A 19352-nucleotide genomic window follows, 5' to 3' on the forward strand; every position below is an offset into this window, starting at 1 on the left:
TAACCTTCTGCAGCTGGCTCACCACAGGGGCTGTAGCATCTGGCTGACCAGTCCCCAGGCCTGCTGGATTCTCTGAGCCATCAGGTGGAGAGGGCAGGCACTGACAGCCCATTCATCTCCTGGAGCCCAGTGCAAACAGTGGGCTGTACCCAGAGAGAGGCCCACGGTGAGGCCCAGGCAGGGCAGCACTGGCCCCTGCAGGCCAGGCTTTCATGAAGCTAGGCACTGGCAAGCACAGGGCCATGGACCCAGAGACCCCCATACTGTCTCAAGTGCTGCCTGGAGCCATGCAGGAGGCTGGGAGGCAGGCCCCTCGCCTCTCCTGCGTGGGCTCTTCATCTGGGTGGCCACAGCCCAGAGGGCCAAACCCTGGGTGAGAGAGTCCAATTCTCCACTTTTACCCAAGAAAATGACAAATGCCAGTTCCCAGTCATGCGCTGAGGGCCCTCTGGGGACTGCCTCTGGGAGGCAGAATCCCCAGCTCCACTGAAGCCAATAGCCATGGCCTGACCCCCTCCCCTCCAAGCACAAAGAGCCAGGGCGTGGAGAGGAGAGTTTTATTGTGTAAGAGATTGTACAGAGCAAAGATTGTACTGACACAGGTAGGTTGAGGGAGACCCAGAGGCCAGAGCCAGCAGGACGGAGGGGTGGCCTCCTGGCCCCCCTTCCCCCAGTCATCCAGGCAGTGGGCGGGGGCAGGGAGGACTGTACAGCTGCCCTTGCTCTCCTCATTCCTTTCCCCCCGTTACTGGATAAGAAGGAGCCAGCTATATCTATATCCATTGACCTGGGAGAATATAGCAGGAGACCCTCAACACCCTACTCCAAACCCCTAAAATGCATGAGCTCCCCTAGTCTGGCTTTTGCAGTCTGCCAGCCCCCAGCCTCCTCCTCGAGCAGCCTGGCCACGCTCCTTCCTCCCACGCCCCTTCCTCCCGCGGGCCCTGGCAGCTAGCCAGGCCTGACCAGGTGATTTCAGGTTGGGAGGGTTGGAAGGGCTCCCCTCACCCTGCCCAGGTGCCACAAGGGGTGGCCCAAGGCTCCCTCTTGGGCAACCCATTTGGGCATAGTGACCTGTGGCATCTGGGTGTGGGCAGCACAGGGGCTGGGTGGGGACTGAGGGGCAGCACAGAAAACAGGTCTTGAGGGGGAGCAGAGTGAGATGGGGGCTCGGGCTGGGGCCTGCAGCCCTGGAGACGAGAAGCTCCTGTGAGTCCAGCCTAGTCGGGGGGGCAGGTCAGAGCTGGTCCCCACTGTCCCAGCCACAAGGGGCCTCCAGGGCCTGCTACCCAGGACTCGGCCACTCTGCCAGCCACCAGCCCTGATCGTAGTCATTTAAAGCTCAGAACGGTGGGTTGGGGGAAGCATCAGAAGGACAAGGGCCCCCGCCCTCCCCTGGTCCCTGCCCCTTGCAGGCTTCCATCCTCATACTCGCTGTATCTCAAATAGCTTCACGTCGGTGTCGTACCAGACAGGTGGGTCCACATTCCTGCAGAGGGAGTGGGCTGTCACCCAGGTGCTGCGAGGCCTTGTCAAAAGACTGAGGAGGAGCTAGGCGGAAGCCCAACCCCTTCCACCCTGATGTCCCACCCCGGGCAGTGGGTGCCCACCCTCAACCAGACAAGGCCACCCTGGTTGACTGTCTTGACATTAAGCCCACTACGAGGTGGGACCCAGAGCCACGACCCCCGCTGAGCACCACTGGGCAGACCCTCAGGTGGACACCAGACCCACTGAGGCTGGTAACTGTACCCCCACCCCGCGGGGCCCACCTCAGATAGATGACGCCCCACATGTAGGTGCGGAACCACATGGCCGTGCCCGAGTTGGCCTGGTACTTGCGGATGAGGATGGGGTGGGGCACGGGCAGCAGCCCCACCAGGGTACCGTGCTGCAGGAACCTCAGGATCTCCGACTCGTCTGTCAGGCCCCTGCCAGGGAGAGGGGTGTCTCCAATGTGATCACGTGGGAAAGCCCACCCTGAAGATCAAGGGGAACATGGGGCTCACCCTGCACCCCAGATGCCCATGCTCACGGTCTCACCCCCACTCAAGCCTGGGTGGGCCCCTCCTCAGAGCCCACCTGCCCACCCCTGCCCCCAGCCTCACTTGTCAATGCAGATCTTCTCCACCTGGGGAACCAGCACCTGGAGCAGCCTCATGATGGTCTGCAGCGGAAGCTTGGACTTCCAGGAGAGGACCTGGGGGAGGGACCGGGGCTCCTGGGGCTGGGAAAGCAGCCCCCAGGGGCTATGGGACAGGCCTGAACCATGGGCTCCCCACAGCAGGCAGCGTCCCCACCTACCACAGCAAGGGCCTGGCATGGGGCAGTGCCCAGGAACAGTGATCTATTCACAGTCAGGGCCTCGCACTGAGCACGTACGGCATGCCAGAAACTGTCCCCTTTACGCTCACAATGGCATGGTCAGGGAGGGACGTTAATTACCCCACACAAGTGCAATTAGTGGTGATCTCAGGAAACATATAAGGGAGTGGGCAAGTGATTCGGGGAAGGAAGCTGGAAAGGGTGATTTATTAAGAAAGTTAGCACTGTGGACAAGTGAAGCTTAACCCTGCAGGAGAACTTTGGACAGTGTAGACACAGGAAGCAACTGAGCCAGAGAGAGGCCAAGGTCACCTAGCTAGAAGGACTGACTGACCCGAGCCTGGCTCCCAGGCCAGTCCTTGGACTTGGACACATTCCCATCCGAGCCTTTGCTGACCTGTTCCTCGAGCCAGGAGCCCCTGACCCGCCCCTCCTCCGTGCCATCTGCCCGAACCCTCACCCACTCCGATGTTGGGCTCCACTGCCCACTGGCTGACGAGTTGGATGGTCGCCGCTGTTCCCGCCACACCTGGCTGGGCTCCTGGTTCCCAGGGGAAGGAATAGGAGTGAGGGGTGGAGGGAGTAGGTACAGGGTGGGGACCGAGGGCAGAGAAGCATCCCCTCTTCCCAGTCCCTCCCCATTCTGGAACCTGGGAGGGCAATAAGGTCTCTCTACTGGCCCATGTTGGTGGGGGGGCTCACTCCCAACGGAGGGGACAGCCCAGCCCAGCCCAGCACCCTTTGCCCTGCGCCCCAGGCCCTGCCCAACCCAGCCCAGCCCAGTGACAGGTTTAGGGCCCGGGGCTGACTGGGCAGGCGGGTAAAGGCCAGCCCAGCCTCAGATAAGGGTGATGGATGAGGTGTCTGAAGACCAAGGGCTTGAGCTCCTGACCAGTAAACAAGGAAGGGGTACGTAAAAGCCTCCCCCGAAAATCAGCAGTGCCCACCCTGATGCCCTGGGCACTACGTGCCTACCCCTTTACCACAGGTGACCCCAGAGTGCCCTGGCCCAGCCCACACCCTGGAGGCCAGGGAGAAAGGGAATGCCCAGCCTCACACCCCTCCAGGAGTCCCAGTCGCCCACCTCCACAGCTGGGCTGCTGTCTGCTGAGCTCTGTTGGGACGCAGGCTCCAGGGATCGCAAGGTGCCATCCTCTGACACCTGGGACTTCTCTGTCAGCTTGTCGATGCCTGGGGCAGGGGCCCCAAGTGGGTGTGAGGACACCTGCCAGACACCAGCTGGAAGAGCCTCCCTCTTTCCTCCACCCACTTAAGAGATGCTGTGCCTGATCTCCCCACACCCAGCCCCGAGGCTCGGTCCCCCCGCCAAGCTCCCCCTCCTGGGCCCCCTCAATACCTCCAGCCCCACCCCTATTGCCCATCCCCATCCCCTCAGCTTCCCAACTCAGGCCATGCCTTTGCCAGAGATGGGGGTGACACTCCAGGGACCCAGCCCATCCCCCAACCATGCCAGTACCCACACCCCCCTGCCACCTGCCAGCGCCAGACCTGGGGTGGCCACCAGGCTGGTCTTGAGGGTGCCTGGCTCGGCAGGGGCGGCAGGGCGGGAGCCCTCCATGGAGGCGCCCTCCTGCGAGCCAGTGCGGGACAAGGGCTCCGGTGTGCGTCGCCGCCGCTGCAGCGCCTTGTGGATGGCAGGCGGGTCGGTGGGCAGGTTGGCCAGCTGGTGGAAGACACTGCGCTTCCGGATGATGGCGTAGACCAGGTTGGAGTTGCCTGTGGGGAGGGACGAGCCTCGCCTCAGGGAGGCCCCCACACCTCCTCCTCCAGGAGGCGGACTTCCTGGGAGGGGGAGTTGGGAGGACCGGGGAGCATCTATCCCAGGGGAGGAGCTGGTAAGGGGCACCCAAGACAGGGGGCCAGGCAGACGCGGTGTGGCCACTGTAGCTCTCCCAGGATGTTCAGAGCTTCTGGCTCAGCTCCCCGCCATGCCCCTCCTGGGCACCTTCCAGACCCCCTCACCATCCAGCACTAAGCGGTGACACCTGGCAAAGGGAGGCTGGCCCAGCACGTCAGTGTCCACCCCAAGCCAGCTGTTCAATATTTTGACTCTTCCTGAGCTAGGACAGCAGAGAGAAAAGACAACGTGGCGTGTGCCTGTGCTCCGTCACCCACGCTGAATTCCCTCGTCTCTGGGGGAAGATACAGATGCTTTCCAGACCTTCAGTGCCACGTCCACCTCTCTGGTTCCTGCCTCTCACCACACTGTCCTGCTTTCAGTTCAACATCTCAACCCAGGGCCTTTGCATATGTTGCCCCTCCCTCTGAAATGCTTTTCTACCCCACCTCATCCCCATTCATCCCTCATAGATCAGTGCAAATATTACTTCTTTTGGAAATAATAATAACTGCTAATATTTAGGTTGCTAGACACTGTGCTAAGTGCTTTTTTGGGGTCATTTTACTTAATCTTTCCAACACCCTCTGAAATAGGGACTCAATACTATTGTTATGACCATCTTACAGATGAAGAAACTGAGGCTCAGAGAGGTTAAGTTATGTGCCCACTGTCACAGAGCTAACAAGCGGCAAGGCCCTAATTTACACCAGGCAGTCTGGCCCCTGTGACACCCATCAGAACCATACCACCCTGAACTTGCCTCTCATCAGATTTAGGATGACCTGTTTGTCTGGGTGTGCATCTGTTTAAAGCCTCCCTCTGTGCCTCCACTCCCAGCTGTGAGCTCCACGAGGCAGGGAGCACTCTGCTTTGCTCCCCACTGTATCCCCTGCACGCAGCACTGGGCTTGGTACACAGCGGGTGCTCAATAAATGCACGCTGAACAAACTGGGGAGCAGAGGGCTGTGCCCTCCTTAGACGGGAAGGTGCCCTCACCCACTGCCCACCCTGATTCCTGCCCCCGAGAGCAGGCCCGGGGCTTGGGCTGGTGCCTCACCGTCGAACTGGTACTGGATGATGTTGTTGAAAACCTCCAGGAGGAAGAAGACCAGGTGGTGGTTCTGGGCGGCAGAGAAGAGGAACCAGGTGGTAGAGAAGGCCTCCAGCAGGTGCAACAGCTTGTTGGCGGCCACCATGGACAGGCTCTTGAGGTAGGGGGACACTACAGAGGAGGCGTTGGCTCACTCCTGGGCCCCCACCCGCCGTCCTTGCACATCCTGGGCCTGAGCAGGACAAGATGCCCCCGCTCCCAAACCCTCCCTGCCCCCTGCCTGTGAAGTCCCCCGCAAAGCCAGGAAGACCAAACCGCCGGAGGCCAAGACCACACTGGCCATGCCTCCCGCAGAGCCCCAGGAGGCCGCTGGGGCTCTACCCTCGTCCCTCCACTGTGTGGACAGCCATACTGTTTATAAAGCCACTCACACATGCCATCTCGCCCACTCCTCCCCACACCTCTGAGGGGAAGGTGGGACACAGACGAAACCATTCCCATTTTACAGACAAGGAAACTGAGGCTCAGAGAGGTTCGTAAACTTGCCCAGTTTCCCAGTTATAAAATGATTGGCGGGGTTACAAACTCAGGATCTTTAAGTCTTTCTAGAATATCAACTTGATAGTCTAGATACAATTAAATCCATTTTTTTTTTTTTTTGCATAGCCTGTGAGGGGGATCAGAGATGAAATGCCATGCACAGCTTGAAGTCACATAGTGGTCTGTGTGCATTTTTGCCTCATGTCTTTCTCCGGCTGGGGCAGGGCGATGGCTTTCTTGGTCACAGATACATTCTCAGAGCCAGCCACACTTCGCCAGTGCTCAGTTAAGATTTGTGGGATGGAGCCAATGAGTGACCAAGGACTGGAGAGTCGTGGTTCTAGTCCCAGAGCTCACGGCGTAGCTAGAGGCACCCCGAACCGCCCCACCCACCCTGGAGTCCAAGAGACCACAAGGAGGGTCCACAGTCCCTCCCACCCAGGACCATCCTCTCCAAAAGGTGGCCATGCTGAAGTCATCCCGCCCCAGCCCACGGCCACCCACCTTGCTGGGCGCAGCACCCCAGCCAGCCTGAGCCCTCCCGCTGCCTCTTCCAGACAGCTGTCTGCACTCTGGGCTGGTGGGAGGGGCACATCCCAGTACCCCAACTGCACTGGTCCAAACCTGCACTGTCCAATAAGGTAGCCACGAGCCACATGTGGCCATTAAGCACTTGAAACATAGCTATTCCCGAGACGCACGTGTGAAATACAAGATTTTGAAGATGGGGTGCAAAAAAGAATATAAAATATCTCAATAATTTTTTATATTGGTTACGTGTTGAGATGATGGTACTCTGGATGTAAATTTAAAAAATTAAATAAAATATAAAGTTATTGTCACCTGTTTCTTTTTTTTTTTTTTTTTTTTAATGTAGCTACTAGAAAATTGACCAGTACATAGGTGGCTGGCGGTATATTTCTATTGGACCGGGCGGGTTTGAATCAGGGAGCAGGCAGCAGGTCAGCCTGTGGCCTGGCGCCACCTGGTGGTGAGTGCAAAGAAGACAGGCTCCCGGCCCTCCTACCGTTGACCACTATGGTGAGCAGACAATCGAAGAGGGGCTGCAGCCGCTGGTGCCCGCTGGTGATGATCTTGTGGAATACCTGTGCAGGGAGGCAGAGGGACGGCCATAGGGTCCCCGCCGCCTCCAGACTCAGACAAGAGGACATCACGCCCATGCCCCCAGGTCCTGGCGGCAGGAGCCCCCTCACCACAATGAGCAGGTCCGCGTGGGTACCGGTGAAGACTGGGATGTCCATGGGCACGCGCACTGAGTAGGGCTTGTTCAGCCGCACCCCGAAGTTCCGCTCCCCACTCAGAAGCAGCAGAATGAAGACGCCAATGTGCATGAGGCCCACCCGAGCTGCAGCACGTGGCATGGGGGGGTCACCACGCTGGGCGGGGAGGGGAAGTAGGGAGCCCAGGGCAGAGACCCATCTTGGGGGGCCTGGAAGAAGCTCTTTTCCTGGGAGGTCAGAGACCCAGGCTTGAGGCCCTGGGAGGCAGGACAGATTGGCTGGACCTGCCCCCCCCCCCCCCCGGAGAGGAGCCCCCCAGGATCCCCTGCCCACCCTGGCCTTACACTGATCAGCTCGGGCATCGTTGAGGAAGTAGAGAATGGGAACCAGGATGTCCAGCACATCACTGCTCTTCAGCACAAAGAAGAGGAATTTCTGGGGGGTGGGGTAGGGGACAGGTCGGGGGTCAGAGGGAGGGCAGCTCTGCCCCACCCTCTCCCCTTCCTCAGAGTCTCCCCAGATGCTGTCTCCATGCCTGGGCTATCCAGACTATCCGCTCCCCATTTCAAAGCAGACCGCTGCCCGCCAGGCTGGGCCCTAAAGCTGGCCCACCTTGTTGAAGTCGCAGAGCTTCCAGAAGAGGACCAGCAGCTCCTGGTGGAACTGGATCTTCTTGGTGGAGTTGGGCAGGTAGGTCTGGAGCAGGGGGTTGGACAGCAGCCGGGCTATGCCCTTAAGGATGAACTGGAAGTCCTGGCAGGGGGAAGAGCAGGGGCCTGTCCAGTCTGGCCCCTTGTGGCTCCGCTTCCCATGCCAGGGCCCCCAAAATGCCTCCTCACTCCCTCAGAGCCTAGTCTCACCTCTAGAGCCTGAGGGGCCCAGACTCCAATGTCATCAATAGCTGTCCTGGGCCAGGCCCTCAGGAAGCTGAGTCCAGCGCAGGTCGGAGAGCCCCTTACGCCCCCGCCAGACCACAGGCTCCCCTGTGCCCGAGCAAGGCTGCTCCTACTGACCCCCTCACATACATACACACACACACACACACACACACACACACACACTGAACTGGGCCCCTGCCCACCTGGACTCCTTGTTGACAGGTGCCATCCACCCCTCCCCATCGCCCTGTCACACGTGAGGAGCATTCCACCATTCTCAAAGAGCTGCCATCCACTGAACACCTACTGCACACAGGGCTGCACTCGCAATTAATCCTCACACCCAGGCAAGAAAGCAGTTACCGTGCCCATGTTACAGCTGCAGCAGTTAGAGCTCTGGGTCACAAGAACCTCCCCCAAGGTCATAAGACACATGAACTCAGGTCTGCCTGGCCTTTAAGTCCACTGTCACTCCCCCTCCACTAAACCTGACATCAGAGCTGCCTCCTCGGAAGCCTTCCTGGTTACCCCCACCCAGTTGAGGCCATCAGCCCTTTTCTGCGTCTCGAAACCCTCACAGTCCTGCCATCACTGTTTCACCTGGGGTGGCCTGAGTCCACAGGACCATGGTTCCTTCACATAGGGGTCAAGACTCCCTTCACCCCCTCTCATCTGCATCCCCTCACCTCTGCAAGGCCGTAACCATTGTGGAAGGGGAGGCATCAAGAATCCACAGGAGCAAGAGCAGTGCTCAACTCACCTCCTCGCGATGGATGCGAGACAGGTAGTTCACAAACAGGTTCTCGGGGGCTGGAGGCTGCAGAGGGCGGAGCCCGAGGTGAGCAGGTGCCCTCACCCCTGCCCCTAGCCCGGGCCTAGTTGGGGCAGCAGTGCCCCTTCCGACCTCAGATACCCCCAGGCTCACCAGGAGGTGCCCACTGGGTATCCCTTGCCTGGGCTCTGCTAGAGGGTGTGTCATCTACCCACAGCCTGGCAGGGCGGCTGCCCTCCCCCTCCCATCCTTACATCAGCATCGTCCATGGCAGTGCCTGTGGTGGTGCCGTCCACGGTGGGGCTGGCGCTGGTGGCGCTGTCATGGTCCAAGGTGACGATGAGCACCTGGGCAGCCTCCTCAACCAGGGGTTCCCGGTAGTCGGAGAAGAGCAGGTGGTTGTAGGGGATCCCATAGCCCACAGGGTCATAGGCACACACGGTGTTGAGGAGAGAGGTGAAGAGGGGCAGGGCGTGTCTGCGGCGGAGAGGAAGGGCGGAGATGCAGAGACGCCACTGAGCCCAGCCCTCCCTCCGTCCACCCTGGCCGGACCACGTGGGCAGGTCAGCCAAGCCACCCCCTCATTCAACAAGTGTTTCAGTGCCAGGCCCTGGGCTAGGGACTGGGGAGCAGACCCAGGAGCTCGTCCCGTCTGAAGTAGAAGAGATCCCTTCCTCATCTTTGCCTGCATCCCAGACCTGGGCCAGGCTGGGCCGAGGGCAGAAGGAATTTATTACCAAGAGCGTGATGGCCAGTCATGAGGGGCTCTTTGTAGGAAATCATGTCCACACCCCTTAGATTTTTCCCCCAGGGGTAAAGCCTATTTTTTCCTCTTATTATTTTAAAAGACTTTATTTTTTAGAGCAGTTTTAGGTTCACAGCAAAATTGAGAGGAAGGTACAGAGATTTCCCATATAGCCCTGCCCCACACATGCACAGCCTCCCCGACTCACACCCTCACCAGAGGGGTACATTTGTTACAACTGATGAACCTACACGGACACACCTGTATCACCCCAAGTCCACAATTACATCAGGATTCACTCTTGGTGCCATCCATTCTATGGTCTGGACAGATATGTAATGACATGCCCCTCAGGATCTTGAGGGGCAGGTACCCTCCCTCGGGGCTTCAAAGAAGGGGTTGGAGGCCCACAGGGAGGTGGGCTTCCCCTGGGGAAGCAGAGCATGTGCTCAATCACCCAGCTCCCAGGCCACAGAATGGCTCCATTCAGAGATTTGTAAGATGTCAGGGGTCAGGCTCCTCATCTTACGGATGAGGAAACTGAGACCCCTCGAGGCGAAGCAACTGACAAAGGATGGCTGTTTGCCTGACAAGGCTGGTGAGAAAGAAAACCCTGGCCAGCCTTGGACTCTGACTGGTGGAGGGGGCCTCCCTTCTCTTCTGGGGAAAAAAAAAGGATTGGGAAGGCGGCCAGGAAAACCTGAAGGATGAGGCGTGCCATGTGGGGATCAGAGTCTGGAAGTAAGAGGGTGAACCACGACCCTTAGGGGCACTAACTCCTGTGCTGCCAGCACGGCCCTGGGCACAGCTGGAGCACATGTACCAGCTCCAAACACTCAATCTCGCTACGTGACACCTCCATGTACTCCCATGAGCCTCCACAGCCCATGTACGCCCCTATGTGGCCGGGCTTCCTCATCCTTCAGGGTATTCATTACGCCCCCTCCCCACCCACTGTCTAAACTGCACTGCCCCATCCAAGACACATGTAGCTATTGAGAGTTTAAATTGTGGCTGGTCTAAATTGAGATGTGCTGTAAGTGTAAACTACACACCAAGATTTTGAAAACTTAGCGTGAAAAGGAAATGTAAAACATCTCAATAATTTTGTATAGTGATTACATGTTAATGCTGATATTTTGGATATATTGGATTAAATGAAATATATTATTAAAACTAATTTCACCTGTTTCTTTTTACTTTTTTAGTGTCGCTACTAGAAATGTTTAAATTGCATATGTGGTTTGTATTATATTTCTACTTGACAGCGCGGCTCTAGATGGAGGACCCAGGCAGGAGTCACCAGGGCCCCCCAATGGGACACTGGACAGCGCCAGCATAAGGTGTGGCGAAGTTACAAGTCATAACCACCAGGGGGCAGCACCTCCCCTCAAATAAGACTCTTGGGGCTGGAGAGCGGCCTCAGCTCTGGGCTGCCTAGAACCGGAGGCGGCGAATGGAAAGCAAGGCCAGGGGCCCCTCACCTGTTCTCTGTGGAACAAAAGAACTGCACCCACGGGTTGGTGCTGCCACTGTCCGGAGCTGGGGGCAGGTACATGGCCTCAGAGAAGCATGTCAGCAGCAGCTTCAGCAGCTCCATCCTTGGGTGGGGGGTTATGAGGGGAGGGGTTCAGTCCTCCAGGAGGGCGTGCCCACCCTGCCCAGCCCCAGCGCAAGTCCATGAAAAGAAATGACCCCCTTTTATCCCTGTGAGGCTGAAGTGGGGTCACGAGTATAGGCAGGGTGTCCTTGGAAAAAAACCCATGCATGTTTCCCTCTCTGAGCTGTGCAAGGGCCAGGCTGCGGGTCCAGCCCCGCCACAGACTCTGGGCCCAAGCATGGCTCACCGGTTCATGTCGTGGACGTAGTTGGGCTGGGGGGAATGAGCAAAGCCCACCCCGGCCTCCCAGATATATTCACAGCTGTCCAGGGAGTGGACGTCCTCTGCTGAGTCCTGGGGACAGGGTCAGGAAGAGATCAGGCTGCAGATGGCCAACCCAAGCCCCTGCCCCCATCCCCCCCCAGGGGGCAGAGACTCTCATATTCTCCTAAAGACAGACCCTCAAAATGCCCCAGGTACTAATGCACAAGGAAGAAACGACTGTTCTCAACCTCTTGAAAGCTAATTTTTCTTCAGCCTGGTCCTTTTACTTGCTAAGCCCAGCTTGAGACAGGGCGAGATAGGGAGGGAGCGGAATGGAATTGGGTGCCCCCAGTGGTGCGTGGGGGTGGGGGGCAGAGAACACTCAAGGTCGAGTCCATGAGCCCACAGGAAGTCAGAGGGCCGGGCCTCCTGTGTCCAAGCCCCACACCCCCACCCGCTGCCAGACGAAGACAATGGGTGCCTGTGCCCAGCCTCCCGGATGCAGGGGGCAGGGCGGCACACCAGCTGGCTCCTCTCCAGCTGTGCCAGGCAGCCCAGCTCTCCCAGAGCGGCCCCTGCCCTCGCAGGATCCTGCTCAGGGGAACTTCAACCGCCCTAACCCAGGACTAGAGCCCTCCCCGGCTGGGGGTGGGGGTTGGCGGGCTCTCACCACAGTGCTCCTCCGGTGGCTCTGGACAGTGAAATCGGGGCAGAAGAGCAGGTCAGCAATGGCCAGGAGCAGGGACTCAGCCAGGGGCCGGGCATTCTCATCATCGTCCTCTCCCTGCTTGAGACACAGCACCCACAGGCCATCTCAGTGGTAGCTGGCCAAGGAGAGGTGGCCCCTGGACTCGGGGACGGGCGGTGGGAGAAGTACGAGGTCTGGGCCCAGGCAGCCACCCATGGGCATAGGGATGAAGGGAAAAGAAGTAGACTCCCATCACCCCAAACCTCCCAAGGCAGAAGAGGGACAGAGCAAGGCTGGGAGCAGCGAGGAAACCTCCCCCCTGACTGGGAGGGGCCACGCTGTGTCCCCTAAACTCCAGAGCCTCAGCGGTGCTGGGAATTGCTTGGAACCGCTGGGCCCCGCCCCTTGGCCATTTGCCTGGAGATAAACGCAGGGAGGGGGTGGGGCAGGCGGGAGAGGGAGAGGGCCGGGCGGCCCTGCCCCCATCTCTACCCAGCTGTGGGCAGAAAGAAGGAATGGAGGGCTCAAGAAGGAGGAGTTGACCCCCCTGCTCAACCCCCACTCCTCTTACCCCTGCACTTCCCAAACTCCAGAAGAGGTCTGGAGGAATGTGGCTGGCCCTGAACCAGGGTTCTCTTCCTCTCACCACAACTCCACCCCCCCACCCAGCCCTGGCCAAGCCCACAGACCCCTCCTCGCCCTGCCCCAGGCACTGTGGACCAGAAGAAGCCCCTCCAGTCAGGGTCCTCAAAGATGTAGGGCAGCACGCGGGTGAGAAGCCGGCTGCAGTTCAGGACAATCTGCTTCTCCTTCTCCGAATGGCAGCCGCTCTCAGCTCCCTGCACCAGCTTCTCGACGGCCTGTGGGGATGGGCAGAGAGGCACTCTGAAAGGGTGGAGAGTGGGGCCCTGGCACTTGTAGTCAGGATGGGCACCCCAGGCTTCAGAGGGGGAGAGGCAGCAAGGCCACCTCTCCCGACAGGGTCAGCCAGGTCAGGGGGACAGGACATGGGCCAGAGAGCATCCCTAGAGCATCACAGGAGTGAGAGCCTAGCCCACTACTCACTGGCTGAGACCTTGCTAAGTGACCACCCCTCTGAGCCTCAGTTTACTCATCTGTAAAATGGTGACACTAATAGTACCATCCACACAGGGTGAGCTAAATGAGCTGACCTGTGGAAAGTGCTCAGCAAGGTCTGGCCCAGAGGAAGCCTCACAGATGGCGACTGCCATGATCACTTTCTCCCAAAGCCCAACTAGTGGGGAGAAGTGTGTGAAGCCTCCGGACTGCCCAGACCTGGGCAAGTGGGACATCCTGGGTGCCTGCCCTCTCGGACGGCAGCGCTGGGCCAGCTTCAGCCTCCCTGGGAGGGTGGGAAACGGCTCAGCTGGGCGTGGCAGCAGGGGGCCGGGCACCGCCTCACCTTGTAGCACAGAGTGGCCAGGTTGGAGGGCGACTCCTCTCGCACAGCCCGAATCTCCGCCGCCGGCACCAGCGCAAAAACATCCTGCACCGAGGTGGCTGTGTCCACCCAAAACTGGTCCCAAAAGGCGTCATCGGTGGCTTCTACGGGCTGTGGGGGAACCCAGCATCCAGAGTTGCACAATCCCTTGCCAACAGGCCCACAGTTTGCCCAACCTGTAGCCAGGGGAGCCCCCCAGGGGGAAGCTACCATCCCCCTGCTCCATCCCTGCTGGTGCCCAGGAGTCTTCCCACGTTGGGGACAGCCTTCAGCCACCATGAGGCCAGCACAGGCAGGCTGGGGACACTTGGCACAGATGGTCAGGGGTCTGCTGGGCACCGAGTTCAGCAGCCAAAGCCCAGTCCAGTCCCTGAGGGACTATGTGACCCTGAGTAACTCACTGTCGTCCTCTGGCAGGGCCTCCCCACTTGGGGACCTCCCCAGGCCACACCGCTAGGTCAAGCACCCAGGGACCAGACCCAGGCTGTGCTCAGCAAGGTCTGGGAAGAAGACAAGGGAACATGTGCTCACTTCCACTCACCCCAGCTGCCCCCTCATCCCCAGCCTCCACCCTCTCCCGCACACTCAACAGATGCCAAATCTAAAGGAGCTGACCCCCATGCTCTCTGCCCGCACCTGCTCCTCTCAGTGCCCACAGTGGCGGTGGGGGCACTGCACTTCAGGCCACTCTTGCCAGGGCCTCACCTCCACACTGGCCCCAACCCATGTTCAAAGCACAGCGCCCAAGGCACTGCTCCCTCAGCACAGACCTCTGGGGCTCCCCACTGCCTGCAGGAGCCTGAGTCCAGAGCCCAGCCAGACGGTCCGCCAAGATCTTACCTAAAGACACCTACATGCATGCACACATGCACACACACACAGTTGTATTTCCTATCCCCACGACACAACCCTGCGATATCTTCTTTGCCTTTGCTCAGACTTACCCCCTTCCCAGCATGCCCACCCCTTCTAACACATTTCAAAGTCCCACCAATCCTATTGAGACAACATGCCATAAACACACTTATGCCTTCTAAATCATACAGACAGCCATACAGGCAACCAGTTTGAATCATAAACTCCACTTCGAGAAACGCTTCCTCAGGAAAGGATCAGAGATGTGCATGTATGAGGATGTTTACTGAAGCGTTATTGTTGATAACAGTGAAAAGTTGGAGTCAACCTAAATAACCAACAATCGGGAACGCTTAAAAAGTAAGGCACATTCATGCGCTGGAATATTATGCAGCTATCAGAAGCACATTTTCAAAGAATATTAATGAATCGAAAATGCTCACAGTAAAATGCTATGTGAAAAAGACAAGATATAAAACTAACTATAGGATGATCACAATTCTGTGTAAATTACATAGTAACAAAAGCCTAGAAGAAAATGACAGCATGTTAACAGCAATTCTCTCTCCCAGTAGTTTTCTTTTTCTTTATATTTTTCTGTAAGCGCATGTAGTACTATTTTTTTCTTTGAATGTTCATCTGTTGAGGGGCCAGGGTGTCCGAGGCACTGTTACCCTTCTGAATAGCACTTTCTGCAAGAGACCCACCCAGCTTGCTCCAATCAACCCAGCCTTCTCCCTTCTCTGAAAGGCCTGATAACAGGGCCTGCTACCACCACAAATCCACACATAACGTGCACGACTCTTATCATCAGAAAAAAATACATATCTTGTTAAAAAATAATTCTGTTCTCTGAAGCTACTTCTTCAAAGAAGTTTCCCAGAGCTCTGGACTGCCGGGCTTAGAACCCTACTCCCCACCCCACTCAGTCAATCATCATAGCCCCTTACTCCAAGGCTCAGCGCACTTGCCTCCAGGCCCCATTAGTCCACCAGCCCCTCTGCCCTGACCTTGCAGTTAAGACATACGGCAGGGCCGGCCCTGTGGCTTAGTGGTTAAGTACACGCGCTCCGCTACTGGCGGCCCGGGTTCAGATCCCGGGCGCACGGATGCATGGCTTCTCCGGCCATGCTGAGGCCGCGTCCCACATACAGCAACTAGAAGGATGTGCAACTATGACATACAACTATCTACTGTGGCTTTGGGGGAAAAAATAAATAAATAAAATTATTAAAAAAAAAAAAGACATACGGCAGATGCTCAGCCAATGTTTGTTCAGCTACAGGCTGTAATTAATCCTAGAGACCCCTTCAGCCTGGTCACTGGGCAGGGCTGAGCACCAGTGGGGTGCATAAGGCTGGGGCCGAAAGCCTCACTAAGGCCCAGGTACACCCTGGCCCACTCCCCAAGCAATGCCCCCTCCGAGCTACAGGCAGCACGTGGCCATGGCCCGCAGCACAGGCCTGGCACCAGGGCCTGCTCAGTCCCAGAACTGGTAGAGCCAGTTAGCAGGGGGAAAGGAACAAAGGCCAAAGGAGGGGCCCTGGGGCTGGGGTTTGCTGGCCCTCAGGCCCACAGCCAGGACAGCCTTCAACACTCACTCGGTCCAGGGGTACCACACCCAGTGTGGGGGGCTGGGGTGGGGAAGGACATCCCAGAAAACACGCAGAGCCCCCCCAACCCTGGGAAGCTCTCATCTCTGACACTTTCCCCACCTCCCAGGTAGCCACTATCCCCTTAAAGGGACAGAAACTTGACCGAGCACCAAGTAGACTTGACCTCGAACCTAGTTCATCAGGCAAGTGTCACCTAGGGACTGAATTTGAAACGAGGAGAGAGACTTAGGAGGGAACTTAGTGGGACCAGGTTAGCCCAGCCAGGAAGCAGAGGAAAATCCCCGCTATGGGAGCTGGCCTTGAACTTCAAGAGTGGCGACTTTCACCTCCCTCACCCCGAACTCGGGCCTCCCCTCCTGGTCCCACTGTGGCTCCACACTTCAATTTGGTGACCATTACCTGACCATACCAGGCTAGTCTGATGCTACAGGTATTGGCCAGGGTCACTGGAGCCCCTTAGGCTTCTGAGGGGAGGGACATGGCTTAGTTCCTGCCTCAGTTACCCCAGCTGGGCTCCACCCAACCCAAGGAAGTTTCCAAAATCTAAGCCAGTTTCTTTGAAAAGAGTATTTTTGCTGGAGGCAGCAGGCCCATGCTGCCAGGGGCATAGGGACTGAGCTACCCCCAGGGAAAACTCAGATATGCTTACCCCAGCTTTGCAGGACACACTCAGCCCAGACCCCCCACCAGCCTGGGGGACCAGCTGCATCTTTTGAACCTCTCTGGGGAGAGGAGGGAAGGACTAGCAGTGCTCTAGCCTGCTAAGGGTGACCTGTTCTGGAGGACCGTGTCACCACAGCATTCACACACACATACACGTGCACATGTAATGTAAACAGGGACCACCAGGCCTCCTCTGGCCCAGGGCAGAGAATCTCCAAACAGGCAGCATGGAGGAGAGGGGCCCAGGTCCAGGAATGTATCCCCTCCAGAGCCCCACCCACCCTGCGAAATGCTCAGGAAACACAGTCAAAGCTGCTGGCCCTCAGGACCAGGGTCAGGCCTAGTCCAGGGCAGGAAGAAAACAGGATGCAGAGCAGGAAGGCGGGGAAGGCCGAGCAGTGGCAGCTCAGGCCCAGGCCACGGGAAAAGGTGCTGGGTTGGCTTCTCTGCTGCCCAGAGCAAAAATCTGTGTTCACAGCACAGCCTCTGAGGGCCTGGGATTGGAGGACACCCTGGGGACAACTGGCCTCATTCTCCTTGGGGACAGCAAGTGGTAAGGTCTGGAATGACCATCTGGGATCTGGTGGTCACTTCCAAGTTGCCCGAGCCAGAGCACTACATAGTTGCCCACTACACAGAGCCCAAGGCTTCAGCCCCTGAGAGTCTCTCTCTCCAGGCAGCCCAGGCCCCCTCCCACCTGCAGGGCCCCAGTGCTCTCCGGAGGGAGATCCAGGCTGGTCTCTGGCTCCAGTCCTGTCCCAAACCAACTCATTGTCCTCAGCTGGGAAATGGGACAGCACTGTCTCAGTCAGCTCTGTCATAGGACTGCAGCCAGGGAAAGACAGAGGCACACTGTATTTTGGGGAGGGGGCTGGAGCAGGGAGGAATCTAGTCCACCCAGACCTTTTGGGACTCAGCTGAGCTAGCCCTGCTGGCCCAGCAAAGGACCCTGGCTGCTGAGCCAACAGCCCATAGCTCATTTCACTAACAAGGTGTTTCCCTCCCCAAGTAGGTAAACCTGGGAGCCTCCCCTCCCTCCTCTCCTGTGGCTCCACATTGAGAGCTGGCCCACCTGCCACCCACAGACCTAGAAGCCCAAAGAAAGCCAAGTGCCAGAACTAACCAGGAGCCATGGGGGAAGTGGCGAGAAGCAACATCTGGTTTCTATCAAACGCCTCTCAGCCGGGGCTGGACTCTGCAGAGGCCCTGGGCATTTGGGTATCTCTCGTGGGAAGGAGAGAGTGTGGTCTGGCCTCTGAAGCTATGACCAGCTGGCTGTGGGGAGATGGCTCCCTCAATCCCACTCTAACTGTCAAGAGCAAAGGGAGCTGGGGGTGGTGGAGGTGGTGGTGGGGAGTGGTAAGAGGAAGGTCCCAGATGACAGCAGGTCCTGACTCCCTTGGAAGTGAGGGATCCAGGGAGTCAGGGCTGGGCATCTCCCAGGCCAGAGCGGCCTGGTTCAAGGGGTGAGGAGAGAAGGGGTGGGCAGGGAAGCAGCCTTGCTGGGGCCATGTCCTGTGTGTTGGGGGCAAAGAAGTAGCCTCTGTGCCACTTGTGGACTGAAGGGGATGTGCAAGCATGGATTAGGCTTAAAGACACCCCTAAGCCCCACACCAGCCAGTCAAGGGCAAACTGGAGGGTTCTTAGCCCTGACCTGGAGAAGAGAGGGTACCCGCAAACACAGCCATCCCCACCGCTGGGCCACAGAGAAGGAGCCTCCTGGAGCAGTGGTCCCCAGCTGGGAAACTGGACTCCATGGGCCTGAGAACAAGTCCCCTTGCCAGGCTGCAGTGCTGTTCCCCACTCTTTGCATGTACCCAGGAAGACCTGGGCCTTCTCTGGCTGTGGGCATCAACCTGGGCCCAGCCAGGCCGCTGCCGCCACGTACCAGCTGTTTCCCGGACCCAGGCGGGCGCTGTCCCGGCTTTGTTTGCATTGAGTCAGCCGGGTCTGTGCGTCCCGGACCAGCGGGCACAGAGGGGCAGAGAGAGGGACAGGGAGGTGGCTGGGTGAGTGGGGGCGGGGAAGGCTGGAGATGCGAGGCTTAAGGGGCAGAGGGGGGCGTGCAGGACAGAGGGCGGACAGCAGCGACGTTGGCTCAGGGAGTAGGCACACGTCAGCCTAAGGTGGCAGCAGCGGCTGCGGGGAGAGGGATGTTCCCGGGAGAGGAGGCTGGGGGTGGGGGGCTAGGGGATGGAGCCCTGGGATACAGGCCAAGGGCTCCCGCTCCGGCCCTGGCTTCAGCGTCACCCTGGGGCCAGCCGGTCCCTCCAAGACCGGACAAGCCAAGTTCGCGCAGCCCCCCGGCCCTGCCCAGCCCCCAGCCCGGCAGGTGGGTGAGGAAGCCGGGGCCCCGGGCGCACCTGCGTCTTGGTGGTGAGCTGGATCACCGCCTTTCGGAAGTTCAGCTTGGAGTCGGCCGACCCCATATCGTTGGAGCCCGCTCCGGCCCCGACCCCCGCCCCAGCCCGGGCTCGGAATCCAGCTCCAGCTCCAGCTCCAGCTCCAGCTCCAGCTCCAGCTCCAGCTCCGAGGCCCCCGCTGCTCTCGCAGGAGCAGAGCGGCGCACCCCGCCCGCCGGCCCAGCGTCGGCCCCGCCCTCCTGGCCCCGCCCCCGCGTGGCTCCGCCCTCCGCACCTGCCGCGCCCCGCCCAGTCCACTCCCTGCGCGGGAGTCTGCAGCTCGCGTCAAGGCAGCAGGGCACCCCTCTGCCCTTCTCGGCCGGACCCGGTGGCTCCGCGCCCTTCCTCCTGTGTCCGAGCTTTGCCTCCGCTCCATCCCTTCCATTTCC

At 58.8% G+C, this 19352-nt stretch overlaps 1 protein-coding gene across 2 annotated transcripts; it reads right to left on the reverse strand.

Annotated features, from left to right (window-relative positions):
* Positions 1 to 543: 543 nt before the first annotated feature.
* HID1 (HID1 domain containing) lies at positions 544 to 19099 on the reverse strand. 2 transcript variants are annotated; one of them, XM_087441550.1, is made up of 19 exons: positions 18925 to 19099; positions 13389 to 13538; positions 12655 to 12825; positions 11948 to 12064; positions 11261 to 11367; positions 10898 to 11014; positions 8923 to 9145; positions 8657 to 8713; positions 7631 to 7771; positions 7363 to 7453; positions 6992 to 7143; positions 6805 to 6883; positions 5244 to 5408; positions 3835 to 4062; positions 3410 to 3516; positions 2786 to 2866; positions 2109 to 2200; positions 1773 to 1931; positions 544 to 1489 (listed from the first exon to the last, which is right to left on the reverse strand). In XM_087441550.1, the coding sequence occupies exons 1-19, from the start codon at positions 18988 to 18990 to the stop codon at positions 1426 to 1428; spliced, it is 2367 nt and encodes a 788-aa protein (XP_087297676.1). In that variant the 5' UTR covers positions 18991 to 19099; the 3' UTR covers positions 544 to 1425. The 2 variants fall into 2 exon arrangements, with proteins under 2 accessions (XP_087297676.1, XP_014644716.1); XM_014789230.2 differs by having other exon boundaries at positions 11948 to 12061; positions 18925 to 19098.
* Between the last annotated feature and the right edge of the window lie 253 nt (positions 19100 to 19352).

Source organism: Ceratotherium simum, chromosome 16, assembly GCF_057802395.1.
Source record: "Ceratotherium simum simum isolate JZ-2026a chromosome 16, ASM5780239v1, whole genome shotgun sequence".
Taxonomy (NCBI): Eukaryota; Metazoa; Chordata; class Mammalia; order Perissodactyla; family Rhinocerotidae; genus Ceratotherium; species Ceratotherium simum.

Excerpts from the sequence above, each read along its gene's own strand:
- HID1 (XM_087441550.1), bottom strand. The coding sequence starts at position 18,990 with ATGGGGTCGGCCGACTCCAAGCTGAACTTCCGAAAGGCGGTGATCCAG. Across the intron at positions 11,015-11,260 it reads TACGTCCACGACATGAACCG|GATGGAGCTGCTGAAGCTGC; the intron begins GTGAGCCATGCT and ends CCCCCACCCAAG. Across the intron at positions 1,490-1,772 it reads TGGGGCGTCATCTATCTGAG|GAATGTGGACCCACCTGTCT; the intron begins GTGGGCCCCGCG and ends CTCCCTCTGCAG.